The sequence below is a fragment of the Amblyraja radiata genome, chromosome 2 (genome assembly GCF_010909765.2).
Source record: "Amblyraja radiata isolate CabotCenter1 chromosome 2, sAmbRad1.1.pri, whole genome shotgun sequence".
NCBI lineage: Eukaryota > Metazoa > Chordata > Chondrichthyes > Rajiformes > Rajidae > Amblyraja > Amblyraja radiata.
The window spans coordinates 51,063,289-51,086,412 of NC_045957.1; the positions used below are offsets into that span (position 1 = coordinate 51,063,289).

At 41.0% G+C, this 23,124-nt stretch overlaps 1 protein-coding gene across 1 annotated transcript in view; it reads left to right on the forward strand.

Annotated features, from left to right (window-relative positions):
* Positions 1 to 23,124, forward strand: part of dnah11 (dynein axonemal heavy chain 11) — a 317,498-nt gene that overhangs the window by 48,689 nt on the left and 245,685 nt on the right. The window contains exons 11-16 of the mRNA XM_033046160.1: positions 3,176 to 3,300; positions 11,682 to 11,877; positions 13,059 to 13,163; positions 15,668 to 16,063; positions 17,060 to 17,392; positions 18,239 to 18,493. Of these exons, the coding sequence (XP_032902051.1) occupies positions 3,176 to 3,300; positions 11,682 to 11,877; positions 13,059 to 13,163; positions 15,668 to 16,063; positions 17,060 to 17,392; positions 18,239 to 18,493 (1,410 nt within the window). The remainder of the gene's footprint in view (positions 1 to 3,175; positions 3,301 to 11,681; positions 11,878 to 13,058; positions 13,164 to 15,667; positions 16,064 to 17,059; positions 17,393 to 18,238; positions 18,494 to 23,124) is intronic.

Below are 23,124 nucleotides of genomic sequence, written 5' to 3' on the forward strand. Positions count from 1 at the left end.
GCAGCTGCATGTTATACTTCCTGAAGTCAGTTCCATTAAACATTTAACTGGAGCAACCAAGGATATTTTTTAATTTTATGTCAACTACTGAATGGTAGAGTCGATTATTTTGTTTTATTCCTTTTGGGAATGTGGATGTTTGCAAGACCACCCCTTGTTTCCCCATAATAATGTACAGGCTTGCGTAATAAAAATAATATAAATTTATGGTGCAGTGATAGACCATGGTGCTGAGTGCCCTTTCCAGCCAAGAATGGACCTGCTTAATTCCATTTATAGATCTGTGGGTTATGGCTCTTCAAGTGCTCACCTACACATTAGGATAGATAGTGACACAGTTAACAGAGCTATGACCTCACAAAGTTCATCAGTGACCTCGGGGGCAGTCTACAAGGAGTTTGCACATTTTTCCAGTGACTGCATGTTTCCTCTGAATGTTCCAGTTTTCTCACACATGTGGGAAAATGAGATGAATGTAGAATTAGAGTAAATGAGAGGTTGATGGTTGGTTTGGAACGTTGCCAAAGGGTTATTTTCTATGTTATGAATCTTCCGGTTCAGAGCAATTTATAGTCATATTCTACAACATTCAAACCAAGTTGCCTACTTCCACTAGTCCCATTCGGCTGCATTTGGCCCATATCTCTCTAAAGCTTTCCTATCGAGGCATTTGCCCAAATGCTTTGTAAATATTGTAATTGCATATGCCACTTACTCTGGCAGCTCATTCCATATACCCACCTACCTATGTGTGAGGGGAAAAGTTGCTCCTCAGGTCCCTTTAAATCTTTCCCCTCTCACTTTAAACCAATGCACACAAGTTTTCCATTGCCCTAAATAGGGAAAAAGACTATGACCATCTACCTTATCAATGCACCTCTTGATGTTATATACATCTGCAAGGTCACCCCTCAGTATCCTTTGCTCCAGTGAAAACAGACCCAGCCTATTCAGTCTTCTCCTTTTAATAGCAGGGTAAATAGAACTGCACACAATACTCCAAATGTGGTCCAACCAATGTATTGTACTGCTGTAACATGCAACTCAATTCTAGTACACAGTGCCTTTATTGATTAATGCAAATATGTCATGTGTCTTCATCATCACCCTATCTACTTGTGTCACTACTTTCTGGGAACTAGATTTCTATATTCTATAATACTATCCAAAGCCTTGCCTTTGCTATGCATGCTCTACCCTCGTTTAACTTCCCAAACTACATCACTTCACACTTGTCGGAGTTAAATTCCCTTTGCCATTCCTTTGAATCGATTTTGTTGATTATTTCCAGTTGATACATATTCTCTTGTCAGGTCATAAATTCAGGTAATAGGAGCAGAATTAGGCCATTCGGCCCACCAAGTCTACTACGCCATTCAGTAATGACTGATCTATCTCTCCCTCCTAACCCCATTCTCCTGCCTTCTCCCCATAACCGCTGACACCTGTACTAATCAAGAATCTATTTATCTCTGCCTTAAAGTTGTATCCTGAAGTTGCTTTACATTCTGTTGTAACCTTGGCCAACCATCTTCAATTTTGGTGTGATCTGCAAACCTAATAAACTTGTCACTTACATTTTATCCAAATCGTTAACATATATGACAAACAGGGGACGCAGCATCCTGGTCAAAACCCTACAAACTTGAAAACAGTCCTCAACTATCACCCTCCCACCATGCTAATTTTGTATCCTAAACAGCTAGTTTACCTTGGTTACCATAGTGCCAATTAACCTACCAAACAGAGCATCTTTGGGATGTGGGAAGAAACCAGAGTACCTGGAGTAAATCCCCACATGTCACAGGAAAAACTTGCAAACTCCACATTATACTTGGGGTCATAATTGACCCTATGTCATTGGAACTGTAAGATGGTATTTTTACCAACTGTGCCACTCTTACTACAATGTGTTCCTGTGTCTATTCCACCTTATTAAATTAAAGAGACCAGAATATTAAGAAACCATAAAACCTTGTATCTTCCCATTTGGCAGTGAAGAAAACAAATGGCATGTTGGCCTTCACAGCGAGAGGATTTGAGCATAGGAGCAAGGAGGTCCTACTGCAGTTGTACAGGGCCCTGGTGAGACCACACCTGGAGCATTGTGTACAGTTTTGGTCTCCTAATTTGAGGAAGGACTTTCTTGCTATTGAGGGAGTGTAGCCTAGGTTCACCAGGTTAATTCCCGAGATGGCGGGACTGACATACTGTATGATGAAAGAATAGATCAACTAAGCTTATATTCACTGGAATTTAGAAGGATGAGAGGATATCATAGAAACTTATAAAATTCTTAAAGGATTGGACAGGCTAGATGCAGGAAAAATGTTCCCGATGTTGGGGGAGTCCAGAACTAGGGGTCATGGTTTAAGAATAAGGGGTGGACCATTTAGGACTGAGGTAAGGAAAAACATTTTCACCCAGAGAGTTGTGAATCTGTGGAATTCTCTGCCACAGAAGGCAGTGGAGGCCAATTCACTGGATGTATTCAAGAGAGAGTTAGATATAGCTCTTAGGGCTAACAGAATCAAGGGATATGGAGAGAAAGCAGGAATGGGGCACTGATATTGGGTGATCAGCCATGATCATATTGAATGGTGGTGCTGGCTTGAAGGGCCGAATGGCCTACTCCTGCACCTATTTTCTATTTTTCTGTGAATCAGCTTCTATAATTGCTTATATGGAAATTACAAAGAAAAAATGTTTAAGGACACACCAGTTTTAAGCTGTAATAGCTAAGAAGAAATCTTCATTTCATTTGCCATTTACCTTCCATCTATTCAGTGAAAGCACCCTAAGAAATGTGGAATGCCTGTTGTATTAATACCTATCACAAAACATTATGTAATTCCATTTGTCAGTCTGTGGGGTTTTTTTGTGTTTTTTTTTCCATCATTCATTCCTTCTTGTGGTTTGCATATAAAACACATTGACATATAAAGTCATACAGCAGGGAAACAGGTCCTTAGGCCAAACTTGCCAATGTTGATCTGCCCATGCTGATCTACACTCATTCCACACTTGGCCTGTATCCCTCTAAACCATGAAGTTAACTAATTTAGTAACTAATGAAATATTTTACAGAAAATAATGAAAATATTAATTTAATTAAGTATTTTTGTTCACCAATTCTATTGATAATATAATAGATGTCTTTAAATTTGATATGCAGAAAGACAAACGTGCTCCACTATTAAACAAGAACATGCCTCCAACTTCAGGGAATCTAAAGTGGGCCAAAGAACTTAAGGAAAGAATTGAAATACCATGGTCAAATTTCAAGCTTATTTACCACACGTAAGTGTGATGAATTTTATGCATTAAGTTGTAAACTTCTGTGCTGTAGATATGAAATATGTTTGCGGATAATTCAATATTCTTCTTGCGTAAAGTTGTAGGATCAACTTGTTCTATTTGATCTATTTGTTTGTGCACGTCGGGTTGATTGCATTAGTCGAAACAGGGTGGACCACATGCAATCTCGCACCCCGGATAATTCAATGTTGAGCTGCAATTGTTTCCCTATCAGTTTATATATGTCAAACAAAAGTTTTCAAAAAAATTGCTCAAGTTATATATTATTTGATTTCAATAGCAGTGCTCCCTCTGAATCAGAAAGTTCTGGGTTCATGACCCACTTGAGAAACGTAAGCTCAAAATCTTGCACTTATTCCTCACTGCTCAATGCGGGAAGTGTTGCATTCATCAGCAGTGCTGCCCTTTGGAGGAGACATTAAGCAAACTCTGGATGGATGCAAAAATCCCCACCAGTGTTTTAAGGAAAGTTATCCATTGACCTGGCCAACATTTATCCCTTTTGAGAACAATATCACATGACTGTTTGAGGTCTTGCTGAATGCAAATTGACTGACACAATGCTAGCTTTATCGCAAACGCTATATTCTAGAATTTGGCTGTAAAGTCAAACTTTCGAGGTTTCCAGAGGTCATTAAAGACACACTATTGATGGAGCTTTCAACGTATTTTACTTCTTGCATCTGTGAACTCTTTCCTTCAGAAGTGCAGCCTCCTCAAATCGGTAAGTTGCCACACTTTGTAGCAATGTTACAAAATTTTGAGATTTTAAAAATCAAGTCTGTAATTTATCCCATCAGATAAAGCATAAAAAGAAGTTTAATTTGACACCTAATTCACTTTCATATCTCAAGTATTTAAAAAGTTATGGCCATTTTCATACTCGGAAATTAGCATCTTGTTCCCTATTGATTTTCTATGGACATAACAAAAAAGCTGTGATCGTGGACAGTCAAAAGCCCATAACCTTCTTAAAAATTAAGAGAACTGAATGAAATTTTCAGTTATCGTAGATTGAACCATTCTGAAACAAATATAAAATAATCTTACTTGGATGACCTGAAATTAAAGCATATAATTAGTTAGTTACCCAAGTGTAGCTAATTTCAAACTTCAATTACTAGATCTAAACATCTATCCATTTCTTAATAAATGATTAACATTTTTAAATAGCCTATGTCCAAATAATATTCATAAATAATTCACAATTAAACATGATTTTTAAATCTCATTTGCATTAATTTATAGGCCAAATGGAAGGAATTTAGTGTTTAATTGCTGTAAATTAAAGTCCATTTTAAATCAGCTTTCTAGTGGGATCCTGTGAACACGCTGGTTTAGAACGTTCACATTGCGGTAGATTTGTGCCCTCAAATGCCCAGAAAAATACTGCGGGATATAATGGGCCCAAAATGAGCTACTCGCAATATTACACTTTGTATAAAGGGATCTTAAGAAGCCCTTTTTAATGTAAAAATAAGCAGCCTACCTTCTATTATTTGCTCTATGCGACCCTGACAGCTGCTGGTGGTCGCGGGTTTAGAGATTGATTTTTAAACTACTATAACTATTATACGAGGCCTTTAAAACTAATAATAGCTTTTGCGACGGGGTCTTCCAGCGATTTTTCGTTAATAATTAACTAGGCTGAACATCTTCAATTTGAACAGCCTAGAGAAAATCGCGTTTTAAACCCGCCCCCCTCTAAACGGCGCCAAAATCGCGCACACCCGCAGCGACAGATTTTCAGCGACGCTTCAGGTAGGCTTTGCAACATACCTACACTTTGGAGCTAACCTCCTTTCTTAAAAGCACAATTTGTAGCTGATCTATTGGTATCCTTTAAATGTGATGATCACCATCTGGTGTACATAGCAACACACCACAAAGTTATGAAACAGCTTGAAGACATGCTTAAACTATCGGTCAGTGGGAGAGTCAATGCATAGATAGGACTGATAGAATATCTGATAGCACTGGCTTTATGGATTTTTCCTATCCTACCTGCTCACAATGATAACATCAATGACTCCATGATCCAGAAGAGCTGCACACTGGCAGCATCAGGAATCCTTGGAGCCTAGGATTCAGTGTCCCATCAATTCTAAAGAATGTTAATTAGATATGATATCCCATTTTATTTTCTGCAACTTCTGTTCATGCATTGATGGCGGTGAATCATGACATCGACTGGAGAAATTAACATAGAACTTCCTGCTATGATTATTACTTTATTGAAGCTGCATTTACAAGTTTTATATATTTTCAGTCTTGAGGCTTTTAAAGCCTAAAGGAACTGTCCCACTTGGGCGACATTGTCGCGTCGTGACACGCAGGTGACGAGCGATGTCTCCCTGTAGCCCATGGATTTTGGAATGTTCAAAATCCAGGGGCGACATCTGGGATTCTCCTCATGTCGTGCGCCCTGTCACATGCTGACCTGCCTGCCGGTGACGCCCGGTTAGGGTTAAGGTTAGGGTTAGGGGCCACAGATGGGCTGTAAAATATTCTTCCTTCAATGCATGGATTTTAAATATTAATATATTCAAATTTAAAAAAGGAATACAATAAAATCAATTGTGCAAATGAAAAGATGTCTGAGTCGTTCAGTTTTATTTACAGATGTATTGTTCCGCTTCTAGATCCAATCACCATCTCTAAGTTTTCACAGGGATGGATTCAGTGAGTGTAGACTGAACTACCCTCTTCCCCCCCCCCCCTCCTGCCCCATTCCTCCTTCTCCACTCCCCCTACTCTTCTCACCACCCCTCTCCCCCCCTTCTTCCCTTCCCCCCTCTTCCTCCCTTCTCCCCGCTCCACTCTTCTCCCCCTTCTCAACTACCCCTGTCCCCTCATATCAATTTCTCCCCCTCTCTCTCCCTTTCCAATTCTCCAACCCCCCTCCCCCCTACTTTTCCTGACGTCCCCCATTTGTGGACCCAGCCTGTGACAGCTGGATCCCACTAATAGTACTACATAACGGCAACATCATCTGTTTTAGTAACATTGACTATGGGAGAAATGCAGACTTTGGGAACAACTCCCCCCCCCCCCCCATCCCCCGCCCCCTCGCCTTGCTTCAAAATGGGTGGTGGGTATTTACACTCAGTGGCCGGAGCAGGTGGGTGGCACTGGTACATTGACAACATTGCCTGTACCCAGTTGAAAAGCCCGCTGCCTCTGGGGGTTTGGAGAGACCATTGGAAGAAACCTGGACAAAAAATTCAAAACTAGATTAGAAAACGAGTCCAGTTTTATCTAATTGAAAATGGACTGTTTTCTGGGGTGAAACATGATAACAATAACTTCTGGGACATTCAACATCACTCCAGGAGGTGCTTCAGATTTATATATCACTGTGATTGTTTCTGGGGAAGCCAGGAGCTCTACAAGCTGGATTGGCACTATCGGAACTAGAAGAAGTCTAATATCCTGTGGGGAGATTTGCATGGGCTGTTGGGGAGGTTTAACATAATTCTGTGAGGGAATTCCTTATAGCTGATTCTCACGTTGCGAGTTGACACAAGAGGTAACCCAAGTTAAAACTCGTGGTAATAATGTACGATTAACGTACGAAACTCGTGGACGCAACTTAGAGATTCGTGGCGCTAACGGCAGGTACTCGTGTAACTTGTCGACTTGCAAAAAATCAAACATGTTTGAAATTTTCCACGAGTCAATTTTACTCTTGTGGTTAAGAATTGAAACATTTTAACTCTTTGTAAGAACGTAGTGGCCCGTGCATTTACCTTAGTGTATCGTGAGTCTACCGTGGGAACTCTAACTCAGCGGGCAGGCAGCAGCAGATTGTGGATCCCTTCAGTTTCCCAGCGATAATCACCTGCCATAACACGAGAGAAATCATGCACTGTTGTAGGTCTCCTTTGCACGTCGGTGTTTCTGTTTTTCTCCACTCATTGTTGGCCCTATCTGTCACCACCCCCACCTACACCCCTCTGCTTCCCGGCCATGTGTGTGACCCCTTCCCTCCCCTCTCCAGCTCCCCGCCCATTGCACCGGCGCAGGGGCTTTGCACTGTCTTCACGTCGGCGATGCCAACAGGTCGATGCCAGTCGCCCCGGGGAAGTCGCTCCCTTCAGTTTCCCAGGGGGTCGGGACGGGGCTGGAGTTGGGAGGGAAAGGTGGTGGTGGGGGGGGGGGGGGTGGGGGGGGGGGGAGAGGTGAGCAGGAGAGTGGGGTTGTTTGCAGTTGCAGAGGGAGGGGGCAAGGGCGGTACAGTTCCCAGTCTCAGCTCCTGTCCAGGGGGGTGGCCGGAGACGTCAGGACCAACGGGACACCGACCCCCAGGCCCACCAGGCCCACTGCAAGCACGGAGATCCCAGAGACCCACAGCCAGCAGCAACTCCAGCTCCGCTCCAACTCCAGAGGAACACGCTCCCCGTAGGGGCAGAAGCTGATGGTGTGCAAGGTACGTCTTGTTCTTGGGGTGGCAGATGAGGGGGCGCAGCTCGGGCTGTGGGCGAACTGCCACTTGTCGCCGTAGCGGCCCATCGTGGAGCGGATTCCTCTGGAGTTGGAGTGGGGCTGGGCTGGAGTTGCCGTTGGCTGTTGGCCTCTGGGTTCTCCGTGCTTGCAGTGGGCCTGGGGGTCAGTGTCCCGTTGGTCTTGACGTCTCCGGCCAACCCCCTGGACAGGAGCTGAGACTGGGAACTGTACCGCCCTTGCCCCCTCCCTCTGCAACTGCAAACAATCCCACTCTCCTGCTCACCTAACCCACCCACCCCCCCACCCCCCACCTTTCCCTCCCAACTCCAGTCCCGTCCCGACCCCCTGGGAAACTGAAGGGAGCGACTGCCCCGGTGCGACTGGCACTGACCTGCTGGCATCGTCCACGTGAAGACAGTGCAAAGCCCCCGCGCCGGTGCAATGGGTGGGGAGCTGGAGAGGGGAGGGAAGGGGTCACACACATGGCCGAGAAGCAGAGGGGTGTAGGTGGGGGTGGTGATATATAGGGCCAACAATGAGTGGAGAAAGACAGAAACACCGACGTGCAAAGGAGACCTACAACAGTGAATGATCTCTCTCGCGTAATGGCAGGTGATTGTCGCCTGCCCGCTGTTTCTGACACTAAAGCCTTGGGATCGCTGCCCTTCGTGTTGGCGTGGAGGGAGAGGGGAGTATTGTGCTGTTTGATCGCCCCCTACTATCCCAGGGACAGGGAGACACAGCGGCTTTTGAGACTGGTGGGCAATCACTTCCAAAGTTCTGCCCACACAGTCAGTACACCTATCCTACACTTGTCTCCCGCACTAAGATCACCCCGCAGAGAATGATCCCAGCCTAACCCAAGAGCCATGTCACCCCAGACAGATTAATGACGCCCCCCCCCCCCCCAACCTCTCTCCATCTCAACTCTCAACTCACGCCTGGGCACCGAAGCAACACCGAGGTGAACCCTGAGCTCCGTCTCACAACAATCTGATGTGCACATCCGTCCACATTCAAAGATTTAATCTCCCGTCTCCCCGCAGTGTGTAGACATGGCAGTAAATTCAATTAAAAGCTATCAAACCTGTGTGTTTCAAACAAATCTTAAGTATTACTGCTCTGGCACTGGATGGTGCACATTTTCCCTTTGTAGGTCACATCAATAGATGCGGCCGCTCTGAATTCTATCTTTAAAACAAAGCCACAGGATGGAGAGGTCTTCTTTAACACTGTTGCTTATTAAAACATAACACTGTTGCTTATTAAAACAAACCTTCAATCAGGATTGGCTCAAGAGTAACTCGGGAGACGAACTTGGAACATCGCAGAAATGACAAGTAAACGGCAAACTTGTCATACCCGTGGGAACTCGGTTAAACTCTTGATCATACACTTGCAATCTCGTACACAACCACGAGTCTTTCACTCGGGGTACCTCTTGTCTCAACTCGCAACGTGAGAAGCAGCCTTTACATGCTAGATGTACAGTTGGGGTGGAGAGGAGGAGCAGTGAAGTGCAGTTCAATATAGAAATGAGACTAAAGGGCCTGTCCCACTGAGGGGACCTAATTTGCGAGTTTTGAAGAGATATTGTCTCGGTGTGAAAAGCATAAGGAGCTTGAAATGTTTAAATGTGTCCTGGAGAGCGTCTTCAGCCAGTGCTAGAGAAGGGGCAATGCTGGACTTTGCATTCATGAATTTAGTTGAGCAACTGGTTGGAGTCACAAGGAATTGTAGATGCTGATATCTTGAACAAAACACAAAGTGCAGGCGGAACTGAGCTAGTTAAGAAGCAATTGAGGAGGGAATGTTTTGGGTCAGCCTTCAAGTGATTGAAGTATCGGTGGAGAGAGTGACCATAACCATTCTGAAACTTAATAAATCAATAAATGAATGTCATGTATTGGTGGAAGGCTGACTTCAGGCAAAAGCAAACTGAGAACAGCTAATTGTGGCTGCCATCCAATCATTGGGAATCATTTAAAAGTGAAAAAGAGATAATTAAGGATCAATGTGTTCCTGTAAGGGTGGAATACAAGTGATAGTAACTCCAAATGTGGTCCTCGCTGTTATCAGACCACTCAATGGTCTTCCTGGGCTTTAGCGCCGATCTCCAACTACCTCATTATGGACCTTGGACTTTTCACTGCTGCTGTAATGCTATAATGCTGTAACACTCTGGTATTTTTCTCTTTGCACCACCTATTGAAGGGATATGGGTCATGTGCAGGTAGATAAGTGATGGTCTTGGCACAGACATTATGGGCCATGGACTAGTCCTTGTGCTGTACTGTTCCATGTTCAATGTTGTGTATTGCTGGATTGTACTCGTGTATAATATGATTTATCCAGATAACATGCAAACAAAGCTTTTCATTGTATCTCAATTTTGGAGAAATAGTATTATATTCCATCTACCATTGTCCCATACCTCTTTACCAATATCTAATCAATATTGTTTCATCCTCACTATGAATAATGCTATAATGTACACATGATAATAATAAACCGATACCTATACCAATGTCAAGGTTGGTAAATTGGAACCAAAATTGGCTTGGAGAACGTGGACAAGTGGCTTATCCATATTCTTCAGCGATGCTGCATGACCTGCTGAGTTACTCTAGCACTTTGTGTCCTTTACTGTAAAGCAGCATCTGCAGTTCCTTGTTTCTCCAAAATGGGCCTGGTGGCAGTGGTGATAGATTTTATTTTATTCTAGGAAGTCTGCGATCAGTGGTGTACCACAGGGATCCTTGCTTTTTTAAAACACATTAACGATTTGAATGTGAATGTAGGAGGTTTGCTGTTGATACAAAAACTCATTAGTGTTATTCATAGTGAGGATGATAGTCTAAGGGCTTGAAACAATATTGATTAAATATTGATAAAGAGATGTGGGACAATGTCAGATAGAATATTACTGTTGAGAACAAGGTGATGCACATTGAGAAAGCTAATAAGAATAGGTTAGATAAAATGAATGCAAGGACACTAGGGAGAGGAACAGGAACTTTAAAGTCCAAAGAACCTGAAAGGTGGCAACACAAGTAGATAACATGGTGAAGAAGACATATGGGATACTTGCCCCCATTAGACTGCAGAATTGCAATTTGTTAAGATGAGCAACAAAAATGTGTATATTTGCTCCGTAGAAATGTTTAAACAAATATTTATTTGCACAGTTCAGTTTTTAATAAATCACATGACTCAATCTCCTGCACGATTACTTGGTTATGGTGCTGAATTCCTCTGTTCTTTGCACGCTGTACAGGCGTAAATCATGGAGCTCTGAGGAAGTGGTTAAGCTAGAGATACTTTAGAGAAGATTCACAAGGATGTTGTCTAATCCAGAGGTCTCGAGCAGTGAAATGATGGAAGTAAATAAAATGAGAGGCATATACGGTAGAAAGTCAGTGTCTGTTTCCCATGTCTAGTCTAAAATTAGAGGGAGAAGGTTAAAAATAAAAGTGAGGCGGTTTAAAATGGATCTGAGGGTAATTTTTTCATAGATAAAGTAGATGATATCTGGAATGAGTTGCCAGAAAAAGTGGTGGATGCAGAGTCATTAACAACATTTAAGTGACAATTGGACAGATATTGAGGAAATAAAGCAGGGATATGGAATTAACGCAATCAAGTGGGATTAGTTTAGATAGCCATGATGGTTGACCGAGGCATGATGGACTGAAGGGCCTGTTTCTGTGCTGCGTGACATTATGACTATGACTGATTTTATTCTTGTGTTCTATGATACAATTGACTGTGCACATTGAATAAACCATCTATAATGTAAATGATAATACAATCAATATACTTTAAAACATTTTTTAAATCAGAACGTGTAAATCAAAATGTTTTGGTTTCTATGGTTTTATAAATAAATTGTAATGAATGTTGAATAATTTCTTTAGAAACCTTGAAGGCCCAGAAGCTGGGATTGTATATCAAAAATATATGGAGATGCTGACTTTGCTGGATGAGTACGAGGAACAAATTTACTTGTCGTGGGCAAGCAATGTCCATATAATCTGCCAGTTCAACCTGGATCAGCCACTCATCAAGCGTAATAGTGAAACTGGTTTTCTCAATGTGAACTTTGACCATCAGGTATATTTACCTTGGGATTCATTTTTTTTTAAAGAAATACATATATTGTAGCACCAGATTTTTCAATTGTCCTCTTTCACTTTGAAACTAGGTTGGGCATTTACATATGTTTCTCTCAATCTAGTGATCTTCTGACAACATTATAAAGGAAGAAGCTCACGTAAATTGTACCCTAGAATAATTTGTGATTGTGCCTGACCAGTACTATCTGGGTGAATTACTTTATAAATTCAGCACAGAATTGTATGGATAGGATTAAAGATAATTCTGCTGTCACAAATTTAAAGAATCATTTAGGATGGGTAGGATAGGATAGGTTTAGAGGGATATTCATGGATAGGATAGGTTTAGAGGGATATTCATGGATAGGATAGGTTTAGAGGGATATTCATGGATAGGATAGGTTTAGAGGGATATTCATGGATAGGATATGTTTAGAGGGATGTATGCAAACACTGGCAGGTGTGATTAGTGTAGATTGGGCATGTTGGTCGGTGTGGGCAAATTGAGCTGAAGGGCCTGTTTTTACGCCCATCGATTATGATCCTTCATCAAGCCACATAGCTTCTGACAGCATCACTAAGGAGCTGTGGATCAAGAATTTATTTTCCTTTAAAGAGCATATGCATGGTGTTGTACGTTGATCTCATATCATATTCTACACTTTCAATGATTCTGGAGGTGACCACTGTTGTCAGGTTTTACAGCTTAGATTCCTTTTGGGTAATTTATTTCAAGTTAATTAGTTGAAAGAAGATTCAAGATTCAAGAGAGTTTATTGTCATGTGTCCCAGATAGGACAATGAAATTCTTGCTTTGCTTCAGCACAACAGAATGTTACTCCGTTTCAAGTTTAGATTCAGCCTAGATGTCAACTTTTATCAACAGGTCTGATAATCAATGCAAGAGTTTCTTACATTTTGACAGAATTTTCCACCATAGAAGAGTGTTGTGGCTGGACTAGGAGCTGTGAGACCTGAATTGGACCATGGGAACTCAGGACCATAGGTGAACATAGGAGAACTCTGGCATTTAGGTTTTCTGGAGATCTACTCATGTCGGATTCAAGTTCCTTTTCCAAATATGCTTTTACAAAATCTAAACTTGAAGTTTCAAGTTCAAATTCCTTTTCAGTAGCTTATTTCATGTCTATTTTGCACTCTCTGAATTTTACATTGCAGCTTGTTGGTGTTCTGCGAGAGGTGAAATACCTTCAAATGTTGAACCAATCTGACATTCCAGACACAGCTGCAGCCTTCTTTGAAAAACGGGAAACTTTGACTAAGGTTTGTCTTTTCTGAAAAAGTGTTATCTTCCAGTCAGACATTGTAATTTAATATTAATTTACAATTAATATGTACTGTAGAATTAATACAGTAATCCATTTCTGGAGAAAAGTTACTTTACTCCAAATGCCCTTAATGCTGTACTATACTCTTATGACTTTGTGGAATAGCTGTTAATGTTTTTGTTTGATCCCTGTCTCCTAGCATTAGTGTCTTCTGAAAATCTGCAGGTGCTTTTTTCTCATTTAAAAAAAAATTAACTTAATCCATCATAGTACAGGTTTTAGGAAAGTTTAGAACCATGCAAGCACACGATCGGTATTGGAATAATTCCACTACAGTTTCCCACAAATTAGTAATTTTTTAGCCTATGTGTAGTAGAAGTAAGTGAGTATCATGTATGTAACTATGGTAACCCTTGATTCTCCACCTCCAAACCTTTGCCATTTCCTGTTGATCTTAATTTATGCAAGTGTTCACTTTTGGGTGGCTAGTTCTAAAAGTTATATGCGATTCAACCATGATCACAATGAATGGCCTCCTCCTGCACCTTGTTTCTATGTTTATATTTATTTCTCAGGCTTTTGCTCTTGAAGCTATTTATTTTGCAAGTCAAACTTGTTTAGTGTGAAAGCAACTACATGAATGACTATTAAGAATCTAACTATTTGGATTTTATTGACATTAATAGAATTATAATAATGTATAATAACAATAATTTTGAGTTGCGTTTTATTTTACTTTGATATTTCTCCTATTTCATTGTCCTTCGATTTGTCACATTGTCACGTTAATTACATCTGGAACGATTTCCACAATTTTTAAAAAAAGCTAATTATTTGCTTTAGGAAACATTAGGGCCTAGTCGTTTACGGATCTGAATATATTGAAGAATTAATTTCATCTTTTGCTTAGAGAGTTTAAATGCAGTTTTCCTTTTGTGTGGTTTTAGGAAACCAGTTTTTATTATCACAGTATGTGAAGGTAAATTTAAGCTGGTTAATACTTGAAATGAGCTACCAGCTATCATTGTGGAAAAAGAGTTGGATTCAAGTGGCACTTTCATAATGTTGAGAAGACTGTGGTTTAGAAAAGGAACTGTATAGCACTGGTTTTACATGTGCTATATGAGAATTGCTAAAATCCAAAAGGATGATCAGTGACATGCACGCCTTGTGCATTTATTTGTTATATTAGTGAAGAACATAAGTTATCCATTCATGAAGCTGGTCCCTGCTCTAACAGATATTGAGTTCTGCACTCCGACGATTCAGGCCTACTGTACACCTGCTGAATTAGAAAGTGAGTAAATACTTGGTTGTGGAGCCAGGAGGAGCAGGATACTTTAAAAACCCTGTCACTGCTCTTGACTCTAACCCCAAACCACTACCCATTTATTTCCTCCAATTATCCCAAGCCTCCAACTGCCATCTCTCTGACTTTGAGTCTTAGTCATGGATTTCAGGTTCAGAATAGACCCACAATTGCAGGCTTCAGGCTCTGAAGCTATATCTACATTTCCTGACTGAGGCACAGTTATTTTTGCCCATTATCTGATTCTTGTGGCACATCTTACTTGGGGGAAGCAATAGCTTGAATGTCTTCACTCACCTTCAGTAGTGGGTTACAGCACTGCACAGGCTCCCTAATAACGAGTCCAAAAGCCCATTATCATGGATGCTTCTGGCCTGGTCATTGGGTAGAACTCCCAAAATCCAGATCATCTTTCAAGTTGGATGACTTTAGAAGACCAGTTAGCATTTCTAATTTCTGCTCGAAATGTTTACATTACTGTGTACACCCCATTTCTGCTGGTCTTAATTAGTTAGAACAAAGATAGCACCAATTTTAAACTAAAGTCAGACTTTAGCACAACTTTGAATTGTATTTTGCTGGATTTTAATGTTATTTGTTTAATTTTCTTATAAGGAATATATTTAAAGATCGCTGTGTAAAAATCCAGGATTATAAAGTCTGGTTAATAACCATTGCTATTTGTTGCACTTGCTTTAATATATCCTTTTAATCAAGAAATCCACAGCTGAATGATTTGTCATTTGGGGCACTTTCAGTTCCTTGGAAAAATGAGTTTGTGATCCAAATATGTCAGAGTTAAGTGATCTTTAAGTAACTTGAGGATGCTATCCTGTAAAGAGGTGTCAATCTCTTGGAAGTGTTTGACAACTTTTGCTATAAATATGCAAGAATGTGAAAACCTAGTCAAAATGATCAACTTGTCATTTCCACATGACATCATTGTGATTAAAGAAGCATGTGATTATTTCCTCCCCTACCCCAACCAGAAAATATTGTTAATATTAATTCACAGAAGGTAATACCTTTTAACTTGTCAAAGTAAAGAAGCTGATAAGAGAAATAAAATACTGACTTATCACTGATTATATTCATTCTTGATTCGGAATGTCCTTCAGGCAACTCTGGTGGAAAGTCGCTGTTGCTAAAGAATCCTGCTAATTATTGTTTACTGTTTGTAAATGCTTCAGTATGTAGGAACTTTGGAATTAACGGTGAAGTGGTACAATAAGCTGAAGCAGACCGTCTTGGAAGTGGAGCTTCCACTAATTTGCAGTGAGCTGGAAGCCATCGATACACAGCTGAAGGCTGGAGAAGAGACCATGACCTGGCAGAGCAAAAATTGTTGGAGTTACATAATCCGAGTGAAAGATATGGTTCATGACCTGACGAGCCGTGTTCAGAAAACAAAAGAGAATGTTGGAACTATACAATTACTTATGAAAACATGGAGTGAGTGTCCTATGTTTACAAGGAAAGATAATAAAAAAGATTATCTGATGTACCTGGATGACAGAGAAGATAGAGTGGCCAAGCGGTACAAGTTGATAAAGGAGGCTGGAGCTACGATACACATCTTAATTGAGGTATGCATGAAAAGAAATGTGCTTTGATAAGCATGAGGATACATAATTTCTGGAATCGGTACAGCTTTTAAAGTTATTAAGTTAACTGGCTAAATCCACAATTTATACTGTTACTGTGTAGGTTATTGAAATGATTAGCTTTTAGACTCTGCTGCTGACAAAATATGAAAGCTAACCTTTCAGTACATTTCTGAGGTCACATCAGCTCTAACCTTAACAGACAATAATAACCAATACCCTAAGATGAGAAACCATGTCACCTTTAGTGAGAAGATTTCAACACTTCTTTGTAAGTACCAAAGACATTTCACATATATAATCTTTGGTTCCAATTAACAATTTTAGAGAATACCTCTTGTCCATGTTTCCCTTTTTGCAGGCGTTATTTCCCTAAGAGTGAAGAGTATAATTCTACGAAAACTATGGAGCCCAAATATTTTGGGTTCAACCTCAACGAAGATGATTTTGCCTTTGGCATTGTACACAAGCTGTCTGTCTGAGAATCTGCCAAGTGCCTAATTTGAAGTGATTTTGCTGCAGTGCTTGGAAAAATCTCCTGTTCCAGGTGCAATGTGGCTGATGGAAATGATAAACAGTGAAAATAAAACAAAACCTGCAAATGCTATAAGTCTACAATATCTATATCATTTCAGTTACTGTAGGTGAATGAAATGTAGAGGCAGCAATTATACTTCCATGTACAATCCTGACCTGTTCATTGACTCTCATTCCTTATAGCACTAGCTTCTCACCACAATAACCACAATGTTTTAAAAATTGCTACATCTTGGGTATGTGTGAAGGCATTACAACTCTGGGTTCCAACGCATATCAGCTTTACCACATTTGAGAGGAGTACTTGTTCTGTGTATTTTCAATTATATGTTCAGCCTTCCTAAAATGAAAAAGTCACTCTTTATTTTGTATATGGAAAGAATTATTTCATTTTAAATCCCAGATGTGAGCATGCACTTTGTTATATTTTCTGATTAACAGGAGAATCGCAGACTGCTAAAGGCCGATGTAGTTACTGATTCATGGAAGGCCTATCTGGAATATATTGATGACATGGTTTTGGATGGCTTCTTCAATGCTATTTCGTGTTCTCTGGAGTTCTTCTTTGAGAGCACTGAAGCTGTTTTAAAGCCTTCTCCTCTGTTTCTGTCACAAATGATTCTAAATACTCCTGAGATTGTATTCAAACCTTCACTGGATAAGGATGCTGCTGATGGATTCTATGATTTAGTTGAAGGCTTAGTAAGTGATATTTACAAAATGTCTGCACAAATTAAGCGAGTTGCTGATCATCTTCACATGGATAACTACCAGGTAATTCTATATCTGCTCACTTCCTAAATCTCACTACAATAAAAGTTGAAAATGAGACCTTATGATCCTATAATTTATTATCAGTTCAGATGACTGCAAAATTGGAAATGATTCTTTGACTTTTTCATCTTGAGATCCAGCTGCATATCTTTTATTTGAAAATATGCTTTTCGCAGTGTACCTTTGCTGAAACCTTATTAGCAGGGTTTATTTTATAGTTATGAGGCCTAGCCCTCAATCGGGGTGAGTGTATTTTCATTCCTATACTGCACCTAACAGTAGGGGACATCTTTCTCATTTTAAGATGTTTAAAATTCAAAAGGAACATCATTGAACAGATTTATTAATGTAAATTGAAAGAAAAACTAATAAAATTGGATTCCCTGAATGGGACCAATTAATTTATTAATGAACTGCAGACAACACTAACAAATCAGTGGAGATGGTTCATGCAACATGGGAGAAATATTTCTAGAATATTGTCATTTACTCAAATACTTTGGACACAGCAAACGGGGATTTGAACATTTTGGTGACATGCCAATTTCAATTTAATATGTAATGAAGAAAAATACACAATTTAAAAAAAATATATATTAGATTCCCCACCTCTGGTATATCTTGGCCAAGTAGTTTCCCTTAGTGAGATTGTCACTTTATGACACAATCTACATTCTCTCCTTGCGGATCGAATAATGAAGGTTATTAAATTCAGCTGCAAATAGTAGGGTTGTTGAGGTTATGGAATTGCTGATCTAATATCCTAACAACCATGCTGGTCTAGGAAGGCAATATTACTCATTGTAACCATAAACAGAACACAAAAAATGGCTCATCTCTTCACAGATTGACATGGAAGATATACCTGACCTTTTGGATATTCGGCAGGAGATCATGGATAGGGTGCTGGAGATCATTAACAAAGCAATGGAATACAGGAATTCATTTGAAGTATTCTCCTATCTTTGGGTAGATGATAGGGCAGAGTTCATGAAACATTTCCTGCAGTACAGCCATGTGTTAACTGCAGAGGAGATTGGAACTCATGCTGATGAAGGTGTCCCGGAGTGTCCTCCTACAACAGAACAGTTCAAAGAACAGGTAAGACTAGTGCTTGCTAAAAACAACATTTGTTAATTAATTGTAAAACAAAAATAGATTGAAATAATGAAACCATGTTACATCACTTTTCATTATTTGAAATAATTCCTAATATGCATGCACAAACATGAAATTATGATTTTATTTTTGCTCAGAAACCTCTTTGAGCTAGGAACTAACAGATAATGATTTTTCTTGCATGATTTTTGGGGTGACAAGTTCCACCTGATGAATTGGATGGAGTGGTAGTGTATGCATTGTACAGTGTAATCATGTTGTTATACCAGTACTCATGCAACACTGATATGACATCAATGCTGTCATATTAAACCAGAACAATCCTATGTTCACCCAATGTTTAGTAACACAAGGAATCTACTCACATTGTGGAATCCTCAATGGCCTAGGTTTGTTGGTGATTGATTGGAGTCCAGTTGCTGTATTTGTTTGACTTTCATTGTTGGATGAAGTTATTTCAGAAGTAATAGGAAAATTCTGTTGCATTAGGTGGAGCTCCACTTCAGTATTGTAACGTTCATCTTGTATTCTCACTTGGTTAGCTCCAAATCTAACAGTATTGCACAAAACCTTTTAGCATGAGGATTGCAGCAACTCAGGAAAGTTGATTCTTACCACCATTTGGATCAATCCCTCACTACAACATTTGGATTTATCGGTAAATGCTGGTATTGCGAGCAAAATTGGAATCCTTAATGTCAATAGGAAAAATTCTCATTCCACTGCCATTCCCATCTTATCATTCCCTCTTGCTATCATCTCAATGAACATTTGATCTCCATTGGACTACTGAACTTACTTTCTGGATTAGGTTGAGGGTCGAGGAGCAAATTGTAGTCATATATTTAAATTAAAGGGTAAGGAGGCAGGCGGATATGAGAAGGAAAGAGTTATGAGAATGAAGGAATGAGACGGGCAGGTGAATCTCTTCATTATTCTCTACACTGCTACTGGTCACCATTCAACATTGTCTAGTCTGATAATATGTAGCCCCAGTCAATGCTGTTACACCAGAGAAGAAGAGGCAGTACAGCTCAGGAACAGGCCCTTTGGTCCACAATATCTAACCGAATATGATGGCAAGTTAAAATAATCTTCTCTGCTTGCTATGTGATCACTCCATTGCCTGCATATCAAGATTCAAGATTCAAGAGAGTTTATTGTCATGTGTCCCTGATAGGGCAATGAAATTCTTGTTTTGCTTCAGCACAACAGAACATAGTAGGTATTGACTACAAAACAGATCAGTGTGTCCATATACCATTATATAAATATATACACACATGAATAAATAAACTGATAAAGTGCAAATAACAGATAATGGGCTATTAATGTTCAGAGTTTTGTCCGAGCCAGGTTTAATAGCCTGATGGCTGTGGGGAAGTAGATATTCCTGAACCTGGTCGTTGCAGTCTTCAGGCTGAAGGTAGCAGGGAGATGAGTGTGTGGCCAGGGTGATGTGGGTCCTTGATGATACTGTTAGCCTTTTTGAGGCAGCGACTGTGATAAATCCCCTCGATGGAAGGGAGGTCAGAGCCGATGATGGACTGGGCAGTGTTTACTACTTTTTGTAGTCTTTTCCTCTCCAGGGCGCTCAAGTTGCCAAACCAAGCCATGATGCAACCGGTCAGCATGCTCTCTACTGTGCACCTGTAGAAGTTAGAGAATGCCCTCCTTGACAAACCGACTCTCCGTAATCTTCTCAGGAAGTAGAGGCGCTGATGTGCTTTCTTAATAATTGCACCAGTGTTCTCGGATCAGGAAAGATCTACAGAGATGTGCACGCCCAAGTATTTGAAGCTCTTGACCCTTTCAACCATCGACCCGTTGATATAAACAGGACTGTGGGTCCCCATCCTACTCCTTCCAAAGTCCACAATCAGTTCCTTGGTTTTGTTGGTGTTGAGGGCCAGGTTATTGTGCTGGCACCATGTGGACAGTCGCTCGATCTCTCTTCTATGCTCTGACTCATCCCCATCAGTGATACGTCCCACAACAGTGGTGTCTTCAGCGAACTTGATGATGGAGTTCGCACTATGACCGGCTACGCAGTCATGAGTATAGAGTGAGTGCATCAGGGGGCTGAGCACGCAGCCTTGAGGTGCTCCCGTGCTGATTGTTATCGAGGCTGACACATTTCCACCAATACGAACAGACTGTGGTCTGTGAATGAGGAAGTCGACAATCCAATTGCAGAGAGATGTGCAGAAACCCAGTTCTGCGAGTTTGGTAACCAGCTTGGAGGGGATAATTGTATTAAATGCTGAGCTGTAATCAATGAATAACAGCCTGACATATGAGTTTTTTGTTGTCCGAGTGGTCCAGAGCAGAGTGGAGGGCCAATGAGATCGCATCCACCTTTGATCTGTTGTGGCGGTAAGCGAACTGCAGTGGGTCCAGGTTTTTGTCGAGGTAGGATATTTATTTGCGCCATGATCAACCTCTCAAAGCACTTCATCACCACAGGTGTTAGTGCCACTGGTCGATAGTCATTGAGGCACCTTACTCTTCTTGGGCACTGGTATAATTGATGCCCTTTTAAAGCAGGTGGGAACCTCAGACCTCAGAAATGAGAGGTTGAAGATGTCCGTAAAAACTCCAGCCAGTTGGTCCGCACAGGTTTTTAGAACACGACCAGGTATACCATCAGGTCCAGGCGCTTTTCGAGGGTTCATCCCTCTGAAGGATTTCCTGACGTCGGCCTCTGTGACTGAGACTGAAATATCATCACAGCGAATGGGGGCTCGGGAAGGCGCATCGGTGTTCTGCCTATCAAAGCGTGCGTAAAACGCATTGAGCTTGTCAGGGAGTGATGTTTCGCCGACATTCGAGCTGCCTCCTGATTTCGCCTTGCAGGAGGTGATTGCATTCAGGCCCCGCCACAGCTGCCGAACATCTGTCTCATCCTCCAGTTTGGAGCAGAAATCAATGTGCCTGTCTAAAAGCCTTTTGATCATCATTATTGTATCTGCTTCCACTACCACCCTAGGCTGTGTGTTCCAGGCACCTGTCTGTGTGCGTGTGTGCTTGTGTGTCTGACTGTGCGTCTGTGTATGTGTGTCTGCGAGATGGAGTTGGACTCAATAGACAATAAACAATAGGTGAAGAGTAGGCCATTCGGCCCTTCGAGCCAACACCGCCATTCAATGTGATCATGGCTGATCATCCCCAATCAGTACCCCGTTCCTGCCTTCTCCCCATATCCCCTGACTCCGCTATTTTTAAGAGCCCTATCTAGCTCTCTCTTTAAAGCATCCAAAGAACCTGCCTCCATCACCCTCTGAGGCAGAGAATTCCACAGACTCACCACTCTCTGTGAGAAAAAGTGTTTCCTCGTCTCCGTTCTAAATGGCTTACTCCTTATTCTTAAACTGTGGCCCCTAGTTCTGGACTCCCCCAACATCAGAAACATGTTTCCTGCCTTTAGTGTGTCCAAGTCCTTAACAATCTTGTTCAACAAGGAACTGCAGATGCTGGAAGATCGAAGGTACACAAAATTGCTGGAGAAACTCAGCGGGTGCAGCAGCATCTATGGAGCGAAGGAAATAGGCGACGTTTCGGGCCGAAACCCTTCTTAACAATCTTTGTGGCAGTGGAAGTTATTCCATTGCCTTCTTGACTTAACTACTTCAAACCATTTGTTGTGGCTTGTCTACATCTCACAGTTTTACTTGATTTGCTAGTTACCTTCTATGTCCCTTTAATTCTTGCCCCTCCACCAATAGGAATGGGTTCCCTCTGCCACCTCTCTCCACATCCTTTATGGTTATAATGGTACTCGTTGCAACATTCTTTGTTCTGAGAACACCACCATAGGTTATCTAGGTTACCCCATAAATGATGTCCCTAAACTTGGGAGACATTTTAATTAAACTCTTCCATACCATCTTTCAAACATTTATTACAGACAGATGGATGAGATGGTGAATTAAAGAGGCAGGAAACAAGAAGTTCAGGGTTGCTATAATAGGCAGAATCTTGTTAAAAGCTAGCATCTGTCATATGCTATTTATTCCTGCTTTACTACACTCCTTATTTTCTTGGTCCGGGCGTTCTAGTTGTAATTTCTCTACAGACTCCTTCATGACAATGTACCTCACTGAAGCAGAAAGAGGAGCTGGGGAATCAGCAGCGAGAATCAGGAGACCAACAGGAGGATCATGTAAATGATAAGCTCGGGATGGTTAAGGAAGAATGTGACAGAAACAAAAACAGATTCAGGTTCGCTGCTGGTATAGGGATGATGTTTACATCTCAGTACCACAGTACAGTATAAAAGTCATCAAATTATTAAAAGAGGAACAAAACAGTTTAGTTGAATACATTTGAGTTCTCCTTTACAAGCAGTGACTGCTGTTGCTATGTGTTACACCATGCCTTATGCCTCTATAACATGAGCACAAACATTCAAATTCTGGATATGACAGAAGAAATTACAGAACACATACGTGGAACTCTAAGGAAGGGAAAAGAGCAATTCAACCTAAGTCATCTTAACCCACCATGAATCAGTCAGTGCATGCACAATTTTGGTAACTCTTCATCTGCCTGGATCTTCCACAAGGGAGTCAGCTAGAGAAAAAAAAACATTGGAAGAACTCAGCGGTCAAGCA